The following is a 26334-nucleotide window of genomic DNA, read 5'->3' on the forward strand; positions in this document are numbered from 1 at the left end:
GACCACAAACCTTTACTTTGGTTATAACTTCAGTATAAAGGAGCCCAATTCGAAGTTTAAAATACACCCTAATTGCATCAAGAGACCTAGAAGACCAATAAAACAAAAAACTCGCTTGTGATAGCAGAAGATGCCCATTCTCCTGTTCCTGGTTCTAGTAACCTCGTACAAGTCCAGACTTAAGTAAAACTTATGGTACTGCCCCTATTAAGATACAAGATTCCTTTGTGATTAAACAGACACACACACACACACACATGCACAACATTGATGTAAAATTTCTGCAAATAGAACTAGGCAACATTGGAAGATCACTGCAATTTATTCGAGCTATAACGCAAAACGAGCATTACCTTAACATTATCAATTTACATTTATTACGCACGCAAATGAAACTAGCTCACCTGCTCTTGAATACCTATAGAGCTAAACGAGGACTTGTTACTGCAATATCATGGCTAACAGGTAATATGGACCCTAATAATAAAGCTAAATATGACGAAATACTGAAACTAGTGATGGGCAGAACGAGTCCGTCTTTGGACTCGTTGGATTTGAATCAGTTCCAGGGTTGGAATCGATTCCAACAACTCGTTCACCGATTCCGGTCTCTGTACTTACCCTATGCATTAGTAACATTGTAAAAAATATCATTAAATGTTAGCTTTCCCAGTTAATAACAAAACTATATTTCTTTAACACACATTGAGTACTATCCCTAATTTCCAATTGCACTGATAAATATAAAATTAACAACGTAACACAAAAATTAACATAAAAATAGACTAGTCAATTATAAAAATTAAAGCAATGCTGTTTAGTCATTATCTAGCTTGACCACTGGAAGACTGGAGTTAATGTGCTTCAAGAGGATCCAAGATAGAGAAACGGAAATGGGTAGGAAATTATTCCCATAAAAAAAAATCTAACCCTTCAAGCAAAATGATAATTACTCATAAATAAAGAAATATTTATTTACTAGGACTTGTATATCAAGCTTTAAAAATATTATCTCATTATCTTACGAAAAGAAAAAGCTGTGTGCTTAATCTTTAACATAGCGCTGGACACTCTTATTCTTATCTTCATTGGGTAAGTTTAACCGTGTACATGACCGTGAGACAGTCAAAGTAACACTGAGCCAAAATTTAGTATTACCTAATTGGTTTACTTACTGCAGTATCCCTCCCACTCTATCACCAATTTCACAAACATTCATCGATTGGAAATAATTTTTAGTTAAATATTCGTTTTATTTGAATACAAAAAACATTATAACGCTTTCTTAAGATGATTTTAATTTTTAAAATTTGTTTTTGTCCATTACTCTTATAAAATACGAAGAATTTCAAATAAAATATAATATACAAACACAATGATCTAGTGTGCAGGTGGAGTCAGTCCTCGTTACCATAGCAATGGAACCGTTAAACAACTCCGGTTCCAGCTCCAGCAATTTCTATTGGCTAGATTCAGTGAACGAAAAAATGGAACGAGTCCGGTTTCAAAAGGATTTAAATCACTCCGGATTCGACTCCACCAACTCCAGTGGATTTAACCAATGAAAATGCTAGAGCTGGGCCGGAGTCGTTTAACGGTTCCGTTGTCATGGTAACTACGACTGACTCCACCTGCACACTAGATCATTCTGTGTTTGTATATTATATTTTATTTGAAATTCTTCGTATTTTATAAGAGTAATGGACAAAAACAAATTTTAAAAATTCAAATCATCTTAAGAAAGCGTTATAATGTTTTTTGTATTCCAATGAAACGAATATTTAACTAAAAAATATTTTTAATCGATGAATGTTTGTGAAATAGGTGATAGAGTGGGAGGGATACTACACTAAGTAAACCAGTTCGGTAATACTAAATTTTGGCCCAGTTTTACTTTGACCGTCTAGCTGACATGTACACGTTCAAACTTACGCCAATGAAGATGAGAGTAAGTGTCCAGCGCTAAGTTTAAGATTAAGCACACAGCTTTTTCTTTTTGTAAAACAATAAGATAATATTTTAAAAGCTTGATATTCAATTCTTAGTAAATAAATATTATGAGTAATTATAATTTTGAAGGGTTAGAATTTTTATGGAATAATTTCCTACCCATTTCCGTTTCTCTACCTTGAATACTCTTGAAGTAAGTTAACTCCAGTCTTCTAGTGGTCAAGCTAGATAATGACAAAACTGCATTGCTTTAATTTATATTTGACTAGCCTATTTTTGTGTTAATATTTGTATTACGTTGTTAATTTTATATTTATCAGAGCAATTGGAAATTAGGGATAGTACTCAATGTGTGTTAAAGAAATATAGTTTTGTTATTAACTGGGAAAGCTAACATTTAATGATATAATAATATAATAAATTGCGTGACATTTGTTCTTATGTTTAATCGTTCCAAACCTTCTGCTGCCTCATTTTCATTTTTATTTGCCTAAATTTATTGGGGCGGGGCGGAATCACTTTTTTTAAAAATAGGGATTTGAATCAACTCGTTCCACCATCGGACTCGTTCCAATGGAACGAGTCCGCTCAAATAGCCCATCACTAACTGAAACAAGTCCAGACCAACGAATATCATTTAGAAGATAATGTTGAAAAGCAATTTCTATTCACAATGATTGCCTTTCCTACTTTATACAGTTTCCCCTGAAATCCCTAACCTACGAAAAATTATTCCTTCTCTCCTGTCCTGTCTATAAAGAAAATGAAATTGTAACCATTCATGTAAATACTTCATTTGTAATAAGAGAACGAGTTACTCACAGGTAATTGCATCTTACTTAATTACTATTGCAAGAATGCAACCTCATTTGAAAACAAATGTGTAAATCAAATATTTAGAAGACAGAGACATAAATGATAGTGAATTATTAGTTATAAAAAAAATATCTCCATTTATAAAATGTATTCCTATCATAAATATATAAATTGTATATTACAAAAATTATTGTAAATGTTTGTTTTAAGAATTTTACTCTGAATCCAAAATTGGTTCAATCATATTGAAGTAAATCGTGTGTATATTGGGAAAGCAATGTAATGCTTCCTTCTGAATTACCAAAATTCAAACCTTATACAAATTTTACTTTCGATCAAATACATGGAGCCAATATTAACGTTCAGCCTTTAGAAGCAATAGACGAAATTCATCTTGATGACCACAAATTTGTGTACTATTTATCGATAATAATGTTAATCCTTTTAGCTATTGTAACAGTATTTCAAAACAGATATTACTGTCTAAAAATTTGCAAGAATACAAATGCAGTACAAACTGAAGGTCCAGTTCAAGAACCTACTGCTGCTGAGGAAGCTCATTGCTATCCGAGACTACCTATCTAACGGCTGAGGACAGCCTCAATCTTGCGGAGGGATTAGTTACAGCATTGATCTCACGAGTTTTATATGGAAAGGCAGACTCCACAAAACAACATTTTAAAAACCTCTCATTTGTCCTTATTCTATCTCATTTTTTACATTTTGAGTTGTTGCAATATAAGTTTTTCTGCTAAATAAATTTTTTTAAAAAGCTCTTTGTACTTTCAAACATAACTGTGGACGGAGGCGCCTTCTAATTTTTCAAGTACCAACTCTACATTTTCTTTGAGCAGAAATTATGACATTTTCTAATTTTCTATATGTTTCCGTCTCGCAGTACAGTTGTTGACTTTGTATTAGAGTGAGTACTCTAACAGTGTGAAAATAGTGCAAGGCAGAAACATAAGTGAAGTCGAAGTCTACACTAAACTTATTAATCTACATCTGATGGACGAAGGACCGAAACTGGTCTGGCACAATGGATAAGATCAAAGATGGATTGTCTTTTAGTGCAGCAGCTTTACAAATGAAATTGTTGAACTCAATTCTCACTAGAGAAACTGGTTTAAAAATATGAAATTGTTGAAGGCTTCTCTTGAGAAATAACGTTTTACATTCTATTATCCAATTAAAATCTGCTTGAAGGCTATTTACGACTTTTATGAAGTCTAGACAGAACATTTTATGAATTGGATAAACACTACAAATGCACTATCCTGGGAGAGGAAAGGTGAGCACTGTGATGATTCAATTTCAAAACTGACTTGACTGTTGCAAAGTCCATCATATTGTTAAAGATAAAGTAGTAAGAAGAAGTAGGCAAAAAACTTGCGATCTAAGAAATATGATCACTTTTCCGCGTGTGAGAGTGTTTATTTTTCTTTCACTTTCTAAATTTTCCCCTCCATTTCCTTAATTTAGAAATCTCATTACATTAAAGGTTATCTCTCATTTTGAGCAAGATATTACCGTGATCATCACTATAATAGTTTATAGTTTTTCAGTAGGTAAACCTTCATATTAACTTTTTCTGCCTCAAGCAATTCAAACGTTACTTTTTGTTGTACCGTAGCGATGTTGTTGTAGCGTAGAATAGACAGCCAAAGCACTTTGCGCTAACATTTCCTTCTGATAGAAAATTTACAAGTCTACGCTAAAGTTTGTAACTGATCACTAGAGTTCTGACGTTTTCAATAGAAGCAATAATTTCTCACAGAGGAAAGGTACAGCAAGAAAACAAAAAACAACATTATAAGAAGTACTTAATTCATAAATAACATACCTTATAATAGTTCCTATTTTTGGTAGAAATATTGCAAATAGTACGCAGATAATTACCATGATTGCATTAAAAGCAATCACATGCAATCTACTTGGGTAAGGAATACCAGCTAATGTTATCATTGTTTGTACTCGTAACATATAAGAAATTAATGGATACACCGTCACTAGTTGAAACAGTAGAAAAACTCTACCTATAACTGTCATGGTATCCCAGCCAACAAAGTTGTTTAATAAATTCTGAAAAATATTTACAAAAATAGCAATTAACTTAGTTTGTAATTTTCATATTAATTATATACTGTACGGTTACCTACATCTTGTATACAATTTTTTGCCAGAGGAAACGAAATATAGAAAACGGCTCCAATTAAAAGGTAAGTCGCAGTTACCAAGGCATAGGCGATAGATAAATCTCTACCCTAGAATAATTATAATTAAGCATTATTCTTTACTTTTCATCATAGAAATTCATGGAATAATTACTTAAAAAACGATTTACATGAATTCTTACATTATTTTTCTGATCTGCATTGCTCTTCATGATAGTTATAATAATATTATGAATAAAAAACGATAGGGCAAGCATACCAGAGGTTGCAGGAAAACTTGGCATGGCTAATGGGCTATAATTTATGCTTGAAGTATTTTTTATATCTATGTTAACACCCCAACTGGCGGATTTAACGAATACAAATATAATCAAGTACATCACTGACATAGTACCTGAAAAAATGCGTTATTACTTTCAAGTAGATCCTTATTTACATTTTTATATTCAATTTCACTCTATTTCTTAATAACTTCATTGTTGATAGCTATCAAGAATTTGAAGTAATCTTGGATATCATACATAAATATCAACATAGAATTTAAATAAAAAGAGTGATTAAACAAAAGTTTTTTTTTGGTTAACAGTCATCATAACACACTGAGAATCATTTTGTTCTAAAGAGACGCAAATTAAATATTTTAATTCTATAGTTAAATTGTTAAGAAAAATGATGTGATTTTCAAGACATTTCACTCTTACGATTAAAAACATATTTTAATACCTAATGAATTAAATTTGGTGAAAAATGTAGGCGATTTAAAATTAAGAAGAGGTATTATGATAAGAGCCAAGAATACTGGTACAGTACAGTCAAGACTCCATATTTGTGTAAAGAGAGAATCACCATCTCCGCTGGAATTGCTGCTGACTAGCACATTGGTTGGGCAATAAACTGAAACAAATTTTTATCCTGTTAATCTCCAACTAAGAATTAAAAGCAGATTAAGTAGCGTATTAAGGGTAGACTTTAATTTAAATAGAGGAATAAGTAAGGGATTTTATCTCAATAATTGTTTTCTGAAAGAGTTAATCTTTTGTGTTAAACTACTATCTAGCCATGTTAAATTAGTCCGGTTCTACATTCGTTTAACACTATAAAAATCTTACTTTTGAATACCCCCAAGTTAAAGAATTTTTCCTTCTTTTTTTCTATATAAGATAGAAATCCTACATTTTTTCAACAGCAGAGGTTTATCTTTGTTAATAAAAGAAATTCATCTCTCACAACACACGTAAAAAAACCCAAAAGATTTCGAGCAAATGTTGCCAAACGAGTGTAAACAACATCTTACATAAATAAATGCGTGAGCCGATTGTGTGAGGCTCCTATTAAAATTATTAGTAATAAATAACTAAATCTTATCCCGATTCAGAAAAAGTTTCAAGTGCAATTTAGTTCTTACTCCTACGGAAGGAAGTATTGCACTTGAATTAATGGCTTGATAAAGTTTTGAAGCCCCCTGACTGAACGAATCTTTTAGAAAGTGGACGGTACTTGGGAGAATGGTCTATTATCTGAAAACTAAAACTTACTAAGAGCTAAAACTTTGTATTCAGTTTTGATTCCATTACCGCTTATGTTCTAATAACAACATTTTGACAAAATTCGCCAAATGGTAGATGGACTTATGCGATTTTTATGTACATATTTCACAATTTTCAACAAAATGGACCTAACGATTTTTTTTTAAAACGAAATACTAAATACTTATTTGTGCTATTTACCCGCCTATTTTATTTTTTACCTCACACGAGGCAGAAACTTCAAGCGTCCCCTTAAAGCATCCTTTCATAGAGAATATTACAATTCCCTCACCTACACAATTAACTTCACTAAATTTAATTGCGTTGCAATAATTCCAAACGTGAAGAAAATCTATTATAATTATAAGAGCAACTTTTCAGAATAGATTTTTCCAGGTTTTTGAAATTTATTCCATTTTTTTGAAACAAAAAAAATTTTTTGGTGAGCTGTTGGTTCATACTAGTCGGTCAGGACATAAAGAAGATTTGGGCCTGTCTATCGTCCAAATGACTTTTTTCTTATGAGGAAATATTTCTATCTTGTCAAATTTTTGATGTCAAGTATTAAATTTATGTTACGTAGTCTATTGATTAAAAAAAAAAAAGAATAAAAAAAGGGTTTTTGGTTTTTGGAAATGATCTGCACGTTTGTTGACATTCTTATCACAAAAACAAAAAATGCAGTAAGCTCGGACTTAAAAAAAATCACTTGATAAGGCAGTTCTCTCCTTTAAAGTATCACTTCACTGCAATTAACTGTCTTCTGACTACTTAATGTTACTCTGAAGAACATGCATTTTAAAATCGGAGTCTGGGGAGAAAGTTGAACCTTAAGAATTGTTGTAAGAAAGAGAAAAAAAAAAAGCACCCTAAAGTTTCGTTTTTGCATAAGTAATAAATATCCCTTGGTGACTAGAAACAAAGTTCGCTTAAATTTAAAAAAAGTAAGAATCTCAGTGCGTATCCCAGTTTAATGAGATACATACAGAAGCGGAACCAATAGCAGTACTGTCACACAACCTTGCTCACTTCAAAAATATTCTTATTTCTTTAGTTAAAAGTCTCATCTAAATTGTAAATAATACATACCTCCAGAAGCTGAGGTAATGTTTTCATTCGTATCATACGGCAAATGTTTAATAACACCTAAAAAAAAAAATTGTATTTGAGTTATTACGTTTAAAGAAAAATAAAATTATAAAATTCCACCAGCGTTAAACTTACTATAAAAATAGTGTACAGAATGATAAAGGAAGTTACTCATTAGAATCCAATATACTATATTTGCTCCTAAAAGTACAATTAATGAGAATGTTTTAGAAACTAGTTCACTTGTTGCTCCAAGAAGAGAGCGAGTAAGTTCAGATATTTCATCTGTCGCAGTACCTGTAATTAGAAGTGAATAAACATAATTAATTGGAGTCAATAAGAAAGCATAGAAGTAGATTATTATTTATAATAAATTGGACCATTAGTTTTTCAAAGAAACATAGTACACTTCACATAAGATGTTGAGAGATCGGTTTTTGTAGTATGCTAGTCATTTGTTTGAGGACGCTGATACAATGTGATGGGTTGCTATTGTGTAAGTTTACTTACATTCGCTGCAGGTGATTGCGATGGCAGTAGCGTGTTTCAAGTTGGGTTGCCGGCCCTATAATTAATTCAACTTTTTGTAACCCTTAGACTGTATATAGTTGGTACCAAAACCCTGAATTAGTACATGAAATCACTAGCTGGGGTGAAGGAGGAGATAAACGACAGCAAAAGGACTATTTACAGTGTAGTATCTAACTTTATTTTGAGAATTATTATGCATAGAGATTATTATTAATTCGTCATTAAAAAAGTGTCATTTTATTGCCTATTATCATAAAATTATTTATTTTGTTTTAATAAATATTAAGTAATATTGTTGTAGCAATCTTCTTATCGATCCTATTCTTTCCAATTACTTTGAAATGTGTAAAGTTGCTAACTGAATCTAATTTTAAAGCATGTTTCATTCAACTTAGAGAAACTTATTTTTTCATTTTCTAAAATTCCTTTGTTATAAATCACAGATCGTGCGTTCCGTTTTGAAATTTAAACGTAGCCCTTCTTTTATTAAGAACTTAGAGGTCAGTAATTAATTACTAGTTATTTGGCCCTATCCTCCACCTATTAACACTATAATTTTTGTTGTAACCAACCAAGTAGCATTTGTGCAATATTTTCTCAACAGGGATTATGTAAACCCTTGCGATGCCCTTATTGTTTTGGTTCTCAATTTCTAATAACATTATGTAAGATGTAACATTATGTCAGTGATTCTACAATCCATTTGACAATAATACATGTCATCACATTGTTTTGGACTTTGTTAAGGATGGTGCATAATTCTTATCCATAACAGAATATCACGTAGTACCATTTTCATCTCCTTTGTAATTGTTGTTTAAGTTTTATTTTTTCCTCACCACTTATGTGGTACTAATATCTAGAAAATATTAACTTTATATAGATATAAGATTTTTTTTTTGCTGTCATTAAAGATTTCTGGATCTTTTAAATTCAATTTTTGATGCCTTATCGTACATCTATGATAACAAATGATTTTAGCGTTAGTCTCTTTCTCTTAGCATACTTCCATAACTTGATAATTTCTCTCAACTATTTGTTACAACTTTAAAATATAATCACAACATTAAAAAGTGTATCATTTAATATATCCTCAACTAATTTTAGTGAAATTTCACCTTCTTGTCCGGAAAATTCTTTTTTCTAAGTTTAAATATTCAAGTTCCGATCTACCATTTTTGCAAAGTCTAAAAGATTATTAAATTTTGGTATTAGCAGTGTAAGTAAAATTATTGTGATTTTGCTTTAAACAGTAGTAGTTGATATTAATTTTTGACAATATTGTAAATTGCAAGTTAAGCCTAAAATAAACGGCATTTCTTTCAATGAATGTTATGCCTTCTAGAACTTCAAATCGTAGTTAATAGCAAACAATAGTCTTCTTAGAGATTTATGTTTGTTCAAACTGTGTAAGCACTGCTTTGCCTGGGTCCTATTTTTTTTTCTTTTTTTTTGTTAATGCAGAAAATACGCAGCTGGAAACTTTGCAATATTCCTAGCAATGTTACGTTATAATTTATTATCGTTTTGGGACCTCCTCCATCATGGGGCCCAAATGCACTGGACCCATCGCCTGCAAATCCTCAAAGGGCCGGCCATGCTTCTATACACAACCAAGCTACTATGTAGCAGACCTATATACTATGTAAAGAACTTACCGAATTGGCTGTGCGCTCTGAGATTGCAATATGCTGTATATAGACAAAGTGCTCCCATTATCGCAGTCAGGGCAGGCCCTACTACGAGTCCTGCCCGTTGTATACCCCAAGGCATCGCCAGCAATGATGTTCCCATCATTGTATTCCATATTGCAAATCTGAAAGTATAAAAATTGTTTTTTTTTAACTATTATTAAGGTTCCTACAAATGCCTGGTATATTTTTATTTTATTTAGTATAAAAAAAATAATTTCAAGATATGGATTCCATTAAGAAAAAAGGATAGATTACAATAGTTTTTACTGTTAGGATGTTAAGAGTACTTTATTCCCAATTATTATCAACAAGATATAACATGAATACTACTCACATGACTTTCTCTTACTGCAATTTCTAAGAATAAATTTTCTTAAAACTACAAATTTGCACTAAAAAGCTACCGTGATGAACAGCCGCACTGACAGTTCTAAATAACACTCTTCCAACTCGAAATTTTGTCAATATCGCTTACATATTATAAAGGTGATGAAGCCGACTAGTATATTGAAATGATAATTAGAAAGAGTTTAACTTCAGTACCAGAGACCCCGATTAAATGAAATTATCTAGATAAAATTTCACTTTAAAAGTTATATAGAATTTTTTTATCTGTGCTACAATCAGCGCGATGGCGCTATAAGTAATAATGATAGAAGTGAATGGTAGATAGAAACGAGTGGAGAAGTTACCCAGTGGTAACACTCCAAAACCTCAGACTATTAATTACTCTCTTCACTTGAAAGAAGATCACGAGCCCACGGTCTTTTAAGGCGTCTTGTCAGGTTATCAGGAAGTTCTTGAAGAAAGATTTTGAGCTAGAGGATTTATATGAGATTGCAGATTAAAATGAAGTTTTCTTTATCGTGTTTTAGCGATCTGTGCGATAAAAGAAATGTTAAGGTCAGTGTGTATAGTCAGGTTGGAGACATAAAATGGAACGTTTACAATAGTTCTATTTTAGATTGAAGAGATTGAATCCTCTGAAGTTTTGTGCTTTTAGTTGAACCCCGCACATTATTATTATTTTCAAATTTGGAATTTTCGATATATATTTAATCCATATTAAAACTGTTCGGTAGGGCAGTTGTATAAGGGGTAATCTTTGAAAACACCCAAATTTGACAATTTTTTTCTCTTTTTCTATCAAAGATAAAATTCCCAAATTTTCATTAAACTGTAGGGCAAATCCTCCTTTATAACTGTAATTTTTTTGCAACAACCCAGATCTGACAGATTTTGAGAAAAAAGTTGCTGAAAATGAGCAAAAACGCCTTTTTCAAAAATTGGTCTTGTTCTTGTTACCTTTTTTGTAAACTGCGTAGCGCCTAAACGCAAGAACCGATTTTCAAGAATGAGGTCTCATTCGATTCGGAATTTTATGTAGATGTGCCTTTTGGGGGTCTCGACGCTATACATTGAATGGGAGAGGAGTTAGCCCCCTTTATGTAAGGCTTAAAATTTAAGTTCTTACATTATGCTCAAGTAGCTCTTCATAGAGGTATTCCTAGTCCAAAAGCGTCAATCGAATTTGCTTGTTTTAAATAAAAAGTTATAAAAATATTTGTATGGAATAAGTATATACATAGCTACTTCTTATGTTAGAAAAAATGTTAGCAGTAAAGAATGTGCTTCCGTTCCCGATTACATCTAGTTGGTATGGGCATGTTAAGCCTCGCCTGGAAAAGTAGGCGATTACTTTACTTCAGGGGTGGGCAACCTTTTTCTGTAAAGGGCCACATGAGGTTATTGGTTTATTACCGAGAGCCGCAGTTTGCATATATATATATTTCTTTTTTAAGAATTAATTTATATTTATTTTGGGTTCTTACTTATTAATTGTTTTTATTTGTTTATAAATTTATTATATTGCAATTTATTAACAAATCAACATACAAACGGCATTAGTTACTTCTACGAAATTGCTTCATATCTTCCTTCAGCATTTTTTCTATTAAAAAGCCAGGCGAAATAAAAATAATGCGATTGCATTCACATTTATAAATCAACTGTTGCACCATAAAATAAATAACTTGAGAAGAAGCGAAAATCCGTAGCTTCGACGGCGAGAACACGCTTTGTCTGGTGTCAAAGTCACGTGATACTAATTGTAACGCTGAGACAGTAAATTGTACCAGCGAAAATTACCAAACTTTAATAACATCGAATTTGACATATTTTATGATTTAAATTTTTATTATTTGCCGTTTTGTGCCGCGGGCCGCAGGAAAATGTTAGAAGGGCCGCACGTTGCCGACCCCTGCTTTACTTCATACCAAGCTTGAAGCAAATCGTTTCCAAGAGTATTAGACAAAAAACTAAAAATTCTATTCAGTAAAGTGGTCTTCCGGATGATTGATTTCCACCAAAAACTGATTTTAGCGCCCTCTGTGGAAACAGAATAAATAGACTTCTTACTTTTTCGAGATTTTCCTTATAATTGTTTTCTTATTCCAAGAAAGAGACCTCACATCAATATACGTAAAAAAAAAAATTAGTGTTTTCTACTGGACTTCGCTACAAGCGGTAAATTATGATTTATTACTGATCAAAATAAACAAACGGTAAAAAAAAAAAAAAAAGAAGATTAAAGTTGGAGAAGACATGTGAATGGATAAAGAAAGCTATATAGGAGTACAGGCAACACGAGCGCCTTCTTGTGGGTACGGGAGGCGTGCCATTGATTTCGTTGAGGTCGTTGACACTAGAGTGAGCCAAGATGGCTGCAGTGCTTGTCAGCGGTGAACTAGTGCCAGTACTCGGGGCCCAGGTGCCCTGGATGGGCCCTTCTTGCTACTTTCATCAAGTCGCCTATAACAGGTCAGTCGTGTTAAGTTTTACCTCTTGTTATTATCTAACTACCCAAGTTTGACATTTAGTAACGGCTGATATATTTTTACACGTATATTTTTTTGTTTTGTTTTTTCTTTTTTACTACTTGTCTAAATAATTGTTGGTTTAGAATTTTATTATTGAAGAAGATATTTTGTTCAATTGTAAAATACAAAAAAAGGATTTCAGTTATTAACACCAATACGTATATTAATCATTTTTAGCAAATATGTGGTAAAATAAAAAGAGTAATGTCATACAAAAATTGATACGAAAGTGATTTGCAAACTCTGCCAAAAAGTTTTTGAAAGATAGCAATTGGCTTCTGATCGAAATTTATTGTAAAACACAATCGTTGTTTTGAAACACAATTATTAAATGCAAATTTATTTTTGATTGGACGGCCATAATGTGGTGGGAGTATATGCATAGCCGTTAGAGGTCGTCGCTCTCTACAGACATCGGTCAGCTGTCCTTATCTTGGATGCAAGGACATTACATTTATACAGGTACAATGGTGTATAGCGCTATAGGAGAGTGTTCGCTCTCTTTCTGTTCAAGACTAGGCAGAAGCTATGTATAAGCTTAATACTTGGGGGTGGTAAGAAGTTTACCGGAAGTCGGGGGGGGGGTTGGTTTAGAGAGTTCGATGAACCTGATATCGACCAGTCTAGACTACACGTCATACTTACATCGTCACTATGCTGCTCTGACGTGTTACTGCCTCTTTCCATTCCACTTCCGGCTGCAACATACCAAATATTTGTGTAATTAATAATTAAAAAAAAGTAAATATTTCGATTTTTTTTTTTAGAAACAATAAACATACAACAAAAATATTGCTGAATTTTTGCGGAACGCCTCTAAAAACAACCTAACATTAACATTAATAAAAATTTGTACTGAAGAAAACAATTTTTTTTTTTTTAAATCTTTTGTTGAATTTACTACTTTGAACAAGATTGTTGCAACAAAGAAATGTGGTACATGATTAACGTGAAAATATACGATTGGAGAAGGCACCCAACAGTGTCACTCCATTATCTTGGACCTATGTATGCACTTATGACATTAGATCGCGAGGCCATCTTCTCTTCAATCTTCTTGGTGAATCGCCTAGTAATGCAGAAGAAGATAGTTTTTCGATTAGAGGGTTAGAATGAGCTGCTGTAGAGGAGTGAAATTTGAGAAAACGAATTTTAGCAAGATCTTTAACGAAAGAGATTTTGAGATCTCGTTATGGATAGTGAGGTTAGATACATAGAACGGAGCGTTAAGAAGTTTTCTAAGTATTTTTGACTGTAATGCCTGGAGGCAATAAACAATAAAAATTAAATAAAGCTGATAGTAAACGTAATCTCTATCTGTTCAAATTTTCAACGGCATTTTTCGATTTCATTAGATTTAGAATTGAATGAAGAGTGGTTAGAAATATGTCATTTTTGGTTTGAGACTCTTACAGTGAGTTCCCTATTCCCATTAAGTTTCCGTCTAGCTCTACAGATTCCTGCAGGTATGTTGCGAGAATGGTGTTTTGTGTATATTTTTGTATATTAATATCAACAAGATCGCTAACATTCCTGAAGAAGCGGCTGGTCTACTTCCTCCAACGGGGTATACTACTCAAAGTTAAGACGAAGTACTCAATCAGATGTTAGCCCTAGAGTTCCAGCCGGAAATGCTTGCTTCAATAAATGTCTTGTCATCTTAAAAGGACTTTGCCAACATTCGGTTACGTGGAAATTAATTATACGGACTTCTTTAATCTTTCTCTTTCCATTTCTTCTAAAACTGTATTTTGCTTTAAACTTCATAGTTTTGGTGATGTTGACGCTTTGATAAGGCGCAGTAACTTAGGCTTTCCTTTGAAGTGATATTACAATAAATTGTAAATTGGTACCTATACAGGGTGTTCATTTTAAGACGGCTCAAATGCATTTCATACTTAAACAGTTGACCTGAGCAAAAAATGGTAGAGGAAAAATTTGTTGCCCGTCACCTCTAGTTTCAGAATGAATGTCTTGATTTTAAATTCCTGCCCCCATACGCGGCTGACGCGAGTCCAAAAGTGAGGATTCGCTGTTGACCCCCATTTTCATATACACAGTTTTAAAGAGTATAAAAAGTTATGAAAGAAACCGGAAACCGCAGTTCGGTATCTTTAAAATTAAAGGTGCTAGGCCATTTCAAAATCTGGTATTTATTAATCATATTTCAATTTTTTAACTTGGTATCAAAGAGAAAGAAGAGCACGCGATAGGTCATTTTTATGTATTTTTTTCATCCCCTTTCTACTAAAAATATTGCCAAGGCAGTAAAGCTAGTATTTTTCTTAATATCAGGAAATAAGTCGTTTTCCGAGTGATTTTTCTAAGAAAAATCAAATTTTAAGAGCTTTAGATGTTCTCAAGCATACACAAAATGGCTAAAAATTAATTTTACATCTGTTACAAACAAGAAGGTTTAATAATTATTTGGTAATTTCGGGAGAGTTGTGTTTAATTACCAAAAACATTTTAAACCTCCTGCCACATATTTAAGTGATCAATATCTTTCATGTAAAGGATCAAACTTATTCCTTAATTTATCAAATAATGTTCTTTACTCAACTTGTGAAGCATGTACTGTGCCTTCAAAAGGTGCCTCCTCTGGCTCGCAAGCCAGGTTAGCCTGGGGGTTATCAACTGCTCTCTGTATCTGAGGAGGCACCATTGAAAGTGCAGTACATGCTTCACAAGTTAAGTAAAGTGCATTGTTTGATAAATTAAGGAATAAGTATGATCCTTAAATGGAAGATATTGATCACTTAAATATGTGGCAGATGGTTTCTAATTTTTTTGGTAATTAAACGCAACTCTCCCGAAATTACCAAATATTGTTTGTAACAGATGTAACAGATTAGCCGTTTAAGTATGAAATGCATTTGAGCCGTCTTAAAATGAACACCCTGTATATGGGACTACAACGTACTGAAATGGGAATGTCTGTTGAACTTCTTCATGATAGCTTATAACGATTTTTTTTTAAATTCAGGAAACTCCAGGAAAATAATAGACATCTCTAAGGGAGCCGCAAAAATAGGAAAACCACTGTAACAAATCACTTTATCACATAAAATTAAATACATTGTAGACTTTACTAATGCCCTAGGAAGAGCTGTCTGCTGATCTAGGAGTATACTCAGATCCAAGACAGTCTAGGAGCACTAATGACTAATGGACTTTCAAGGAAACAAAAAAAAGAAAAAAAAGCTATCATTGTAAAAAAAAGGACAAAACTCTATTTCTCGTGTCCAATAGAATTTTACTCTAGTAAATTATTGCCGAAGTAATAAAATATTATTACTTTGTTTTTAAAGCACATTAACCTCTTTTGACAGCTACACTGCCGTTACTAGTGTTGTTCAGTAGAGGTCCGAGCTGAAGGCTCAACTGAACCGAGCTTCGATTCGAGCTTTATAGCCCTCGAAGCTCGAGCCGTGTAGCTCAAGTTGGAGGCTCACAAACCTAGAGTTGAAGGCTCACAAAGTGCGAGCCTTTTTAAATTCTTAAGAAATGACGAGTAATCAATGAACAACGAACATTTTAGAAATTATTGTAATCATTAATACAAAAATATGTTGAAAAATTCATTAGCTGCTATAACTTGATTTGTTTTAAGAAATTAATTTATTAATAGTACAAATAAAGTGCTTCATATAAAACACACAAAAAAAAGCTCGAGCCTTTTGAACCGAGCCTTGGAGGCTCACCGAGCTCTCTGTGATGCTTCAGCTCGAGCTCTGACTCGAACCACCCAATGAACCCTGAGAGCTTGAGCGCTTAAGGCTAGAACCTTATAGCCTTATGGCTCAGCTGTTAAACTACACTAGCCGTTACAGACAACACGTCTATCACTGGACAGAGAGCTGTAAAAATCTCCTGGGCAGAAGAACAATCAAATGGCCGGCACGTGGATACAGTTGATCGAAAATTGTACCTTCACTGAAAATATACTTTTCAGTATTTTGGGATTCTATCAAAAGAGGTGAATAGATTTCCTCTAAAGAGATATTACTGTGAAATATACGGCCCTATCTCTAGTTGATGATAAGGAAGGTTAACCCGAAGTGGATCTTTCTCAATGAATAATTCATTTTTATTATTTTTCTGAAAAATATTGTTCAGGGCGGTTTTGGTTAAGGGCTTAAGGTTAGCCTTTTTAATAGGAGTACATTTAACATTTATATTTTTATTCATTCGTATTAAGTTTATTTACAAACTGAAAACTGATAAGAATTAATAATGATTCTAACACTTAGTAACTGAGTAAAATTTTCGAGTTAAAAACTTAGAAATAGTAGCGAGAGAAAACGTGTTAAATTTTCGATAAGCGTGAACTATAACACCCATAATCTGTTTAACAATTCTATTTTATGTATCTCATGAAAAGTGGGTATTTGAAGACGTTCTATTGGTAATCAGCTATGATCCCCCGATATATGGGCTCTTCAATACAATTTTTGTTATTTACAATCATTAGGCATCAATAAATCATTAGGCATAATAATACGAGATTGCTCTAGCTAAATTTTTCCAAACAAGAGTATATGCGCATACAATCAAATACAGGGTTTCCCAACCTCAAATAGTTATTTATTGAACAATTAAGAAAAGTTTACTTTTCACAGTGACCGAGTTGAAGTAATGCCCACACGAGTGTAGCGAAGTAAATAAAATTATTAGATTAAAAACAGTATGGATATTATTTCGACTATTTTTGGCAAAGTCAATTATGATTATTAAAACATTATTGCTAATAAAAGGGCAATGTTAACATATTTTAACTAAAGACCAATCCAAGAACTATGAATTCCTAGTTAAAAATTATAAAAAAAGGTTTTGGACACAGAAAGTAAAGGTTTATTATACCTATTAAAAGTTTAAGATATTGCAATTAAAAGTATAAAGCTAAATAGGATAATATTAAGCAGCAAATCAAAGTATAATAATAATAATAATGGTATAATTATTGCAATTAAAAGTATAAAGCTAAATAGGATAATATTAAGCAGAAAATCAAAGTATAATAATAATAATAATAATAGTATAATTATTGCAATTAAAAGTATAAAGCTAAATAGGATAATATTAAGCAGAAAATCAAAGTATAATAATAATAATAATAATAGTATAATTATTGCAATTAAAAGTATAAAGCTAAATAGGATAATATTAAGCAGCAAATAAAAGTATAATAATAATAATAGTATAATTATTGCAATTAAAAGTAATAATAATTTACTGGCAACATCCAAATATGCCATTCTGCTCATGTATTAATTTACATAATATGAGAATTATATATGTATGAAAATATTGAGGTACGTTTTTAAATGTATTTCTAGAAAAAATAAATTTGTTTATTTTTCTATTTAGTGTAAATCCATGAAATTAGTTGTTACATAAGTGTGCCGCATTGCAGAATGTATCGCAGCAGAATGTGTTAGAATACGAGTATAAATCGATAACTGTAATAAAATTATTTAGTTTCGTAAAGTTAAATCTTTTAAATTTATTTGTTGATTTTGAGTACGCATAAACAAACATTAAGAAAGATGTAAATAGAAGGGAGTTTACTAGAGGCGGTGTAGTAAATATTTGAATATACATGACATGTTTTGTAAGTGTGACTTGTAGAGAGCGTTGCCCTAGTAAATTTAGACCCTGGGTCACTCTCCCCAGCGACTTGGCCGTCACTTATCTACCCCTCATGCTGTTTATTTTGCAGTTGTCAACCATTTCACACTTTACTAAGAGATTAATCATCCGTTATTAATATAAATGCATCAAATTTTTTTTAAAGAATATATTGAAGTCCAATTAAATAAAACTATACATAGTACTCAATTAACTTTTATTAAATAAAGAAAAAAAAGTAATCATTACTTCTTAAGGCGGAATTAAACACCATCTACCAATGTGGTTACCTTCTCTGGTAAATTATTAATAATTGCATGGCCAAAATTAGACCAATAAATAAACATCTCCCCTAACCATCGTCACTAAATCTTAAGCGTACCTCCTTTTTATTTATTAATTTTTTTTTTTAAATTTTTCAATATCGAATTTTCTAAGGAAATATTCATTTTGGGATCCCATAAATCCGAGTGTGTATGTGTAAGCATATAAACACTTTCCCAAAAGAGACCTGCAAAGCTAATATGCATTGTGGTACTGGGTTTGATTCCCGGTCTTGGCCTTAGATTTTATTTAATGGTTAAATAAGAAATAGTAAAGTACGTTTGCTAGTCGCCTCCGTCCGCGACACCTAATTGGTAGTTGGACGTTAAGCCCCTCAAAAAATAGGCGATTACTTTACTTTTCACTATCCCAAAAAAAAAAATTGTAGGAAGCTCATAAAGGTTATTATTTTGCTTGCGAAAATTCAAGCCATTAACAACTCACATGACCAAACTGAATGACAACTTCATCCTCATCCTTCAACACTCTGCCATTCTCATTACCATCTTGGCGAGCTGACAGCTTCAAAGAAGGCCATTGAAGATTGAACTCCATTTGGAATATGCAGGGCCGGATTTACCTAGGCTTCAGCCTAGGGCCTCAAGATCAAGAGGGGCCTACATTCAAATTGTTAGCAAAATTAAAATTATACTATTCTAAAAACAGTGAACACTAAAACACTGAACTGAAAAAAAGGAGAAATTCTACGCATATGACTCATATACGAGGGTCGTTTGAAAAGTCCGTGCAAAAATAAAAACTACTTAATTTTTTGGGGTAAACCTTTTTTATTTTTCAACATAGTCTCCTTTTAGGCTTATACACTTCGTCCAACGCTGCTCTAGTTTGTTGATCCCTTCCGAATAATAGGATTTGTCCAAGTCTGAAAAATAGCCATTCGTTTCAGCAATCACCTCCTCGTTTGAATAAAATCTTTTTCCCGCCAGCCATTTCCTCATATTGGGGAACAAATAGTAGTCCGAGGGAGCCAAGTCTGGAGAATAGGGGGGATGTGAAACGAGTTGGAACCCTATTTCCATTAATTTTGCGACCACAACTGCTGAGGTGTGAGCTGATGCGTTGTCGTGATGGAAAAGGACTTTTTTGTGGGCCAATCGTGGGCGTTTTTCTAGCAGCTCGGTTATCAAACGGTCCAATAACGATGAATAATATGCACCTGTAATAGTTTTACCCTTTTCCAGATAGTCGATGAGGATTATTCCTTGCGAATCCCAAAAGACAGTCGCCATAATCTTTCCGGCCAAAGGAACGGTCTTCGTCTTTTTTGGCGCAGATTCCCCCTTGGTAACCCATTGTTTAGATTGTTCTTTGGTCTCAGGAGTGTAGTGATGTATCCATGTTTCATCCACAGTGACGAAACGACGCTTAAAGTCCTGCGGATTCTTCTGGAACAGCTGCAAACCGTCCTTGCAACACTTCACACGATTTCGTTTTTGGTCAAGCGTGAGCAATCGCGGCACCCATCTTGCGGATAGCTTTGTCATGTCCAAATGTTGATGCAAAATATTATGTACCCGTTCATTCGAGATGCCCACAGCACTAGCAATCTCACGCACCTTCACTCTTCTGTCATCCATCACCATATCATGGATTTTATCAATGATTTCTGGAGTAGTAACCTCAACAGGGCGTCCAGAACGTTCAGCGTCACTTGTGCCCATATGGCCACTCCGAAAATTTTGAAACCACTTATAAACTGTTCTAATCGAAGGTGCAGAGTCACCATAATGTTTATCAAGCTTCTATCTAGTCTCCTGAGGCGTTTTGCCTTTCATAAAGTAGTGTTTAATCAACACACGAAATTCTTTTTCGTCCATTTTTTGAAAATCACTCGACTTTCTCGATTCAAACGAATGCCAAACACATAGAAATAGACCGATCTGGGTGGAACTTGATGTGTGTTCTTCCAAGAGATGCTACTAACTAAACATAACCTCGATACGCGCCAGTGGTGCTATCTCTCTGACTTTGCACGGACTTTTCAAACGACCCTCGTACAAACATAAAAATGTATTACAAACTTAAATATGGGAGATGAAAGGACTAGCCTAGGGCCTCTTTTCATCTAAATCCGGCCCTGGGAATATGTATCAATATGTGAAAAGCTCTTAGTAAGCTGGCCCTATTTTTAATTTATAAATATATAATGTAGTAAATATATAGAAATGTGAGTAATGTTATTAAGAATTAAATGTTTCAAAAAGTTAGAATCTGAAGGAAATAAAAAAGTTTGATCCAATAAACTTTATAGTAAGAGCAACTTATTTGAGTGCTAGCCCATATTTTATTTATTTTTCAAAGTGCAATCTAATGTTATCATAAGGTAATAAAAATAATTTAGAACTATACTCCACTTAAAATTATTTAAATTTTAATAGCAATAACTTATGGTAATTATGTTTCGCAGCCATGAATGTGACCTGTTCCTTTGGACAAAGGCTTTGCAAAAATTAAAATAAAAAAAAACGACTGAAATTGAAAAAAAATATTTTCTGTTTTTTTTTTTTACGATATTACACTATATTCAAGTTTTTTTCAAACAGTAAGATCACTCCCCCAAAAAAATTGATCCTCGGAACAAATCTTGCTGAGATTAAAAAGATTGAATGAATAATGCATTAATTATGAAATGTATTTAAACATGCGAGCGGAAGCGTTCAGAATAAAATTTGTGGTTTTTGTTTAAAATGTTTGAATTCGTGAGTAAACCGTTCAACAGCAATGTTCGTAAAACATTGCTACACTTGCAGCAATTCTCACAGTTGATTTAAATTTCTTGAGAATGGAGTCTTTAGCAAAACGTATAATTAACTTTTGACTCTAATTGTAGCAATATATAGAACGGCCCAATGTCTGTTTCGCCGAAATTCCAAGAAACCTAATATATTTCAAATAGAAGCAACGTATTTATTATTATTTTTCACACTGCAGTCATTTCAAACGGCCAAGAGTATGATCGTTACCGAATCGTGGCACATACTTTCTCTAACTGAATAGTTTGATTCTATAGAATTTTCAAAACAGCAGTTTTTTTTTGTTCAAGGGGGAAATAGTTCAAATTTTTGTTTTTACAGGAGGTTACACTGTATAGCGGTAGACTAATGGAGAGTCGTTTTGATGAACACGTTGGGGGGAGCCTAAACATTAGCAAGAAAGAATTTATAGAAAATATTTATACCAGAACATTCTTTTAATAGGAGCCTTTTCTCTAGTTTTACAACTTCCTCAATTAAGGGTTATTTTGAAAGCAATAAAATATTTAAAAGAAAACATTGTATGTTAATATACAATGTAAAAGAATTTGTCATTAAACAGCTGACAAGGTGGCATCTGCGCATGTGGCGTTCCGCCCTATCAAACCATCTGTCAACATGAATCTCCATCTTTTTAGTAGTTTCGACGGACTACTTTCAAGCGTTTTGATATCCTAACCCCTGGAAGTATTTCATATTGCTCACTCATATCAACTAGACTATCCGCCGGCTGAAAGCTATCAGCAACGTGAGATATCTCTACAGATTATCTTCCAAACTTAAACTTCTTCTGAGCAAACATATTCTACAATAAATTTTATAAATATACGAGATTTTTGAAGAAAGAACATCAATCTTGCTGATATCGTAATGAGAATTTAGTAAAAAAAAAATGAGTAAAACGTTTTGTCTACGTTTCGGTTTCATTCACGGAAAAAAGCTCCGGGTGCCAATAACCTCAGATGTTGACGGGCCTTAAATACAAATGCATATACAGGGTGATCCATTTAAAATGCACCAATCGCTAATAACTTTTTATAGCAAGATATTCTTACCGTAATCATAGGTCATGAAGTCTTGCAAACTGGGTACATTAAACTGATGTGATGGTTGCTTTTATTTGATGATATAAAACAAATTTAACCTGATTTACCCACTACCATTACAATATACTACATGTTTTAAAATCTTCAATTATTGTTATTTTTTTACTCTGCGTCACCAATAACATTTTTTGCAGTCAGAGGACCACCCAAAACGTGTATTTCTGGTGGAAAATTAATATTGAAAACCGTTCACGAAAAGATAAAATAGTAACTTTGATCTTAAATATCTCGACTAATATTAGGGATATCGAAACGGGGTCAACGTCATTTTTCACAGTTTTTTTATGAAGTTTTCATAATCATTGTCAAAACCAGTGGCCCTTATGAAACCTTGATTAGGTTTTTGCCCGTAACTCCGCCAAAAATAAAGATACAGCATCGGAGATGAAAAATTTGAAAACTAGACCGAAAAAAACATATAGTTTACTTCGTGGGTTTTTTCGAAATTCCGCTTTCCTAAAAAGTTATTAGCGATTGGCGCGTTTTAAATGGATCACCCTGTATAATATATATGTATATTATATATATTATACAGGGTATATATAATATATATATAATATAGTATATAGTATATGTATAATATATATATTATATATATTATACAATATATATAATATAATATATATATTATATAAATTATTATTAGCCCCTTAAAGAACTGCACGGCAAATATCACGCGCAGCTCATAATGACAGATTTTTTGACAAAGTGGTTACAGCTTGGAAAACTTGGAGGTAGAAATTCTGGAAAAACTTGACGAAGGTGTAAAGTTGGTACCTACTGGGACAAAATAATCAAGGAACCAATACTGTCCACTCGGCGATAAGAGCAACATCGTTCATAGAGATGACGCTACCCATTCATTACAGGTGTAAGCCTCCTGAATTGTCACACATCGTGAAAAGGTTGATTTGTACTCCCAAATAATCACGGCTAGAGCTGTCTCAATAATCAATCCGAAGATTTAGATCATAAAGCCGCTCTGTTCATCGATTTCGTGTTTCCCATTGGATGAGTTAAGCGCGGAGAAAGTTGCAGTAACAAGCAGTTCTTCGAAATAAAAAATATATTAGGAGGACCGCGCTGAGATATACCTAGTGCCTAAAGTTACTATAGAAAGCAAAAAGGCTCTGAGACTGCCGAGAAATGCAGATCCTGCTGGATGTGCAGAAATCAGACTTCATTGATAAAGCTAGACTTGTGACGAAAACTTAAAATATTACCTCACCTCTTAGCTTACTGAAATGAGTATGGTTGCAGCGAATATTTCTCTCTAGCTTGTTTTTGAATTCCTCTAACGCTTTAAAAAAAACAACAACAACAAATAATATCTGGATATGTTTTCAAAGTAAGTATATTAAATTGAAAAAAGAGATCAATGTGGCATCCCCGTAGACACATTCTGAACATATCCTGGAACTTAGGGAACATTAAAATTTACCGTTTAGGAATTTACAGAGCAGTACATAAAAGTAACAGTAATGCCCAGTATAATACCTTTTACTTCATACAAATTTCACGTCCAACTATTTTCAACTCGGTGCGGTGAACGGTGGCACCTAGTAAGTAAATTTTGAATTACACACATTAAATAAAATCTAAAATCGAGACCAGAAATCGGACCCAGAACCAGTATAATAGCTATGCGGTCTTCACCTTTAATCGCTAGGATATTGTGGCGCCTAGTGAAGTATTAGCTATCTCTGCTACCTCTGACCATGTCACCTAACCGGGTTAGACGTATAGCCTCCCTAACACAACCGCACTTTTGCCTATTTTAATTGGTAGCATAAAGATAGTAGGCCTGAAAATTAAGAAACCAAATTATGAAACCAGGAGAAAAGTGAATTTTGCCAAAAAAAAATCAGCTTCAAGAATTTGTTCCTGTTCCAGGATTGCAAAACTATAACTTTAAAATGCTAAATGACATTTACCTCACTATTTTTACGGATTGTTTAATTTTCGTCATTAGATCATTTTCTTCAGCTTTGAGATCATCATTTTCGTCAGCTTTGAGACATAGAATGCTTAAAGCTTGGCATTAAATTTCTTTTTTCTGCAACCATGTAGGAATGTTCTCATTACTCAATTAAAATCAGCTGTGTAATGCCCAACTTTACCTCACTAGGGGGGAAAAATTCCCATTAGTGTCACTTTCCTCACTGGTGAGTGAAAAAACTTTATTGTGCTTCCTTGATATAAGAAGGTTTGTTATTAAATATTTTCTGTAAAACTTTAATAAGCTTATTTAACGTAACTAATTAATTAAAAAACGTATATTAAAAAAATAAAATAAAAATTGAAAGGAATATAGAAATGAAAATAATATGTTAATAAATAATTAGATATTTTTAATTATAACAGTTAAAAAGGTTATAGCGTTACCTTATAGAAATTTAAAATGGATTCTAGTGATTCCTGTTTAGTTTTTTTTTTTTTTAGTTAATAACCCTAATGGTTGCAGAAAAAATATAATATTTAACTCGAGTGTAAAATATTTTCCTCACACTCGGCAATTTGCACTTGCACTCGCCTCGCTTCGCTCGCACGTGCGTGCAAACCCTGCCTCGTGTGAGAAGAAGTACTACTTTCCACACTTGTTAAATAAATAACTATTCTTGCGTTATTTCAGTTCCTAATTACCCAAACATATAAGCCACATCCTTCTTGTCTACGAAGTCTATAAAGAAAAGAATTGAATTGGCCAATAAAGTATTCGGAAAGAATAGGAACCGCGACATTTAATAAATAAGATAGCAATCTATTTGATTGGTGATATTACATTAATTGATATCATTTGTAAAAAAGATATAAGTGATAAAACAGTGATTACATTCAATTCAAAATAATCAACATAATATGCTTGTTCTTTTCTAACGAGTATTTAATGTAAACACTTTAATCATTTATGATCCACCAATAAAGAACTAATTTATACTGATAATAACTTGTAGACGTTATATATTAGGTCTGTTAACAAAAAACTAAACAAAAAAAAATCCACTTAATTGATATGTTTGTAATTTTAAAATGAAAGTAATGGGCAATGTATCAGATATAATTTAAAAACGAAACATACATTTAAATGTCTTGAAGAACTTCAGAGAGAAAAAGAATAACATAATGAGATAAATAATAATTTACTCAATGATCACTTCAAAATATTCCATAAACAAATGTAGACACAGAGGTAAATTTAATTTTTTCAAGAATGTAACAAAGTGAACAAGATAATATTTGTTCTACTTTTCTCCGAGACACTTTTTCAAAAGCACTGACAATAATTTTTCACAAATGCGGATAAGAGGATTGTCAGTAAAAAGAGTGTAAATTCAATGGGAAGACTATTCGCCGAAGACATGGAATAGGATGGAGTAATGGACGTATATGGCTAAGGAGAGATAATTAGAAATTTTAAAAAATTAGTATTTTAAAATATATTTTACAAAAATCTTAAATTAAATTGACGACTAACACTTATACATTAATTATACGACTACCAAGAAATTTGGTCTAGATACTGTTGCCTAGGACTAAATAAGTTGGCTATCCAAACTGTTTGTAAGAACACGCCTCTTTCTGGATTTATTCAGCAGTCTGCGCTACTTATTACTTGTTAATTATAACCCTTACGTAAACACTACATTTATTAATACTTTTATATATTAAAGTAGTGAAATTATAAAAGTTTACTAGTAATAAGTCTTATTAGTCTAATTTCACTTACTCTCTAGCTCTTAAATTATTCTTATCAGATAATCTGTTAATAATTAATTAATTTTCTGGTGCCCTAATTACTTGGTTATTTTAGAGCATTACGAATACCTTTCATTAAAACGT

At 32.6% G+C, this 26334-nt stretch overlaps 1 protein-coding gene across 4 annotated transcripts in view; it reads right to left on the minus strand.

Moving 5' to 3' along the window:
* LOC141449359 (sodium-coupled neutral amino acid transporter 9 homolog) overlaps positions 1 to 26334 on the minus strand; it is a 48000-nt gene that overhangs the window by 4868 nt on the left and 16798 nt on the right. For all 4 annotated transcript variants that reach the window (XM_074118734.1, XM_074118733.1, XM_074118735.1 and 1 more), the window contains 8 exons: positions 13305 to 13357; positions 9745 to 9902; positions 7691 to 7852; positions 7556 to 7612; positions 5664 to 5834; positions 5123 to 5334; positions 4926 to 5030; positions 4610 to 4848 (listed from right to left, as the gene is read on the minus strand). In XM_074118734.1, the coding sequence (XP_073974835.1) occupies positions 4610 to 4848; positions 4926 to 5030; positions 5123 to 5334; positions 5664 to 5834; positions 7556 to 7612; positions 7691 to 7852; positions 9745 to 9902; positions 13305 to 13357 (1157 nt within the window). The remainder of the gene's footprint in view (positions 1 to 4609; positions 4849 to 4925; positions 5031 to 5122; positions 5335 to 5663; positions 5835 to 7555; positions 7613 to 7690; positions 7853 to 9744; positions 9903 to 13304; positions 13358 to 26334) is intronic.

The sequence above is a fragment of the Rhodnius prolixus genome, unplaced genomic scaffold, assembly GCF_049639745.1.
Source record: "Rhodnius prolixus isolate KJV_2025 unplaced genomic scaffold, Rpr scaffold_2, whole genome shotgun sequence".
Taxonomy (NCBI): Eukaryota; Metazoa; Arthropoda; class Insecta; order Hemiptera; family Reduviidae; genus Rhodnius; species Rhodnius prolixus.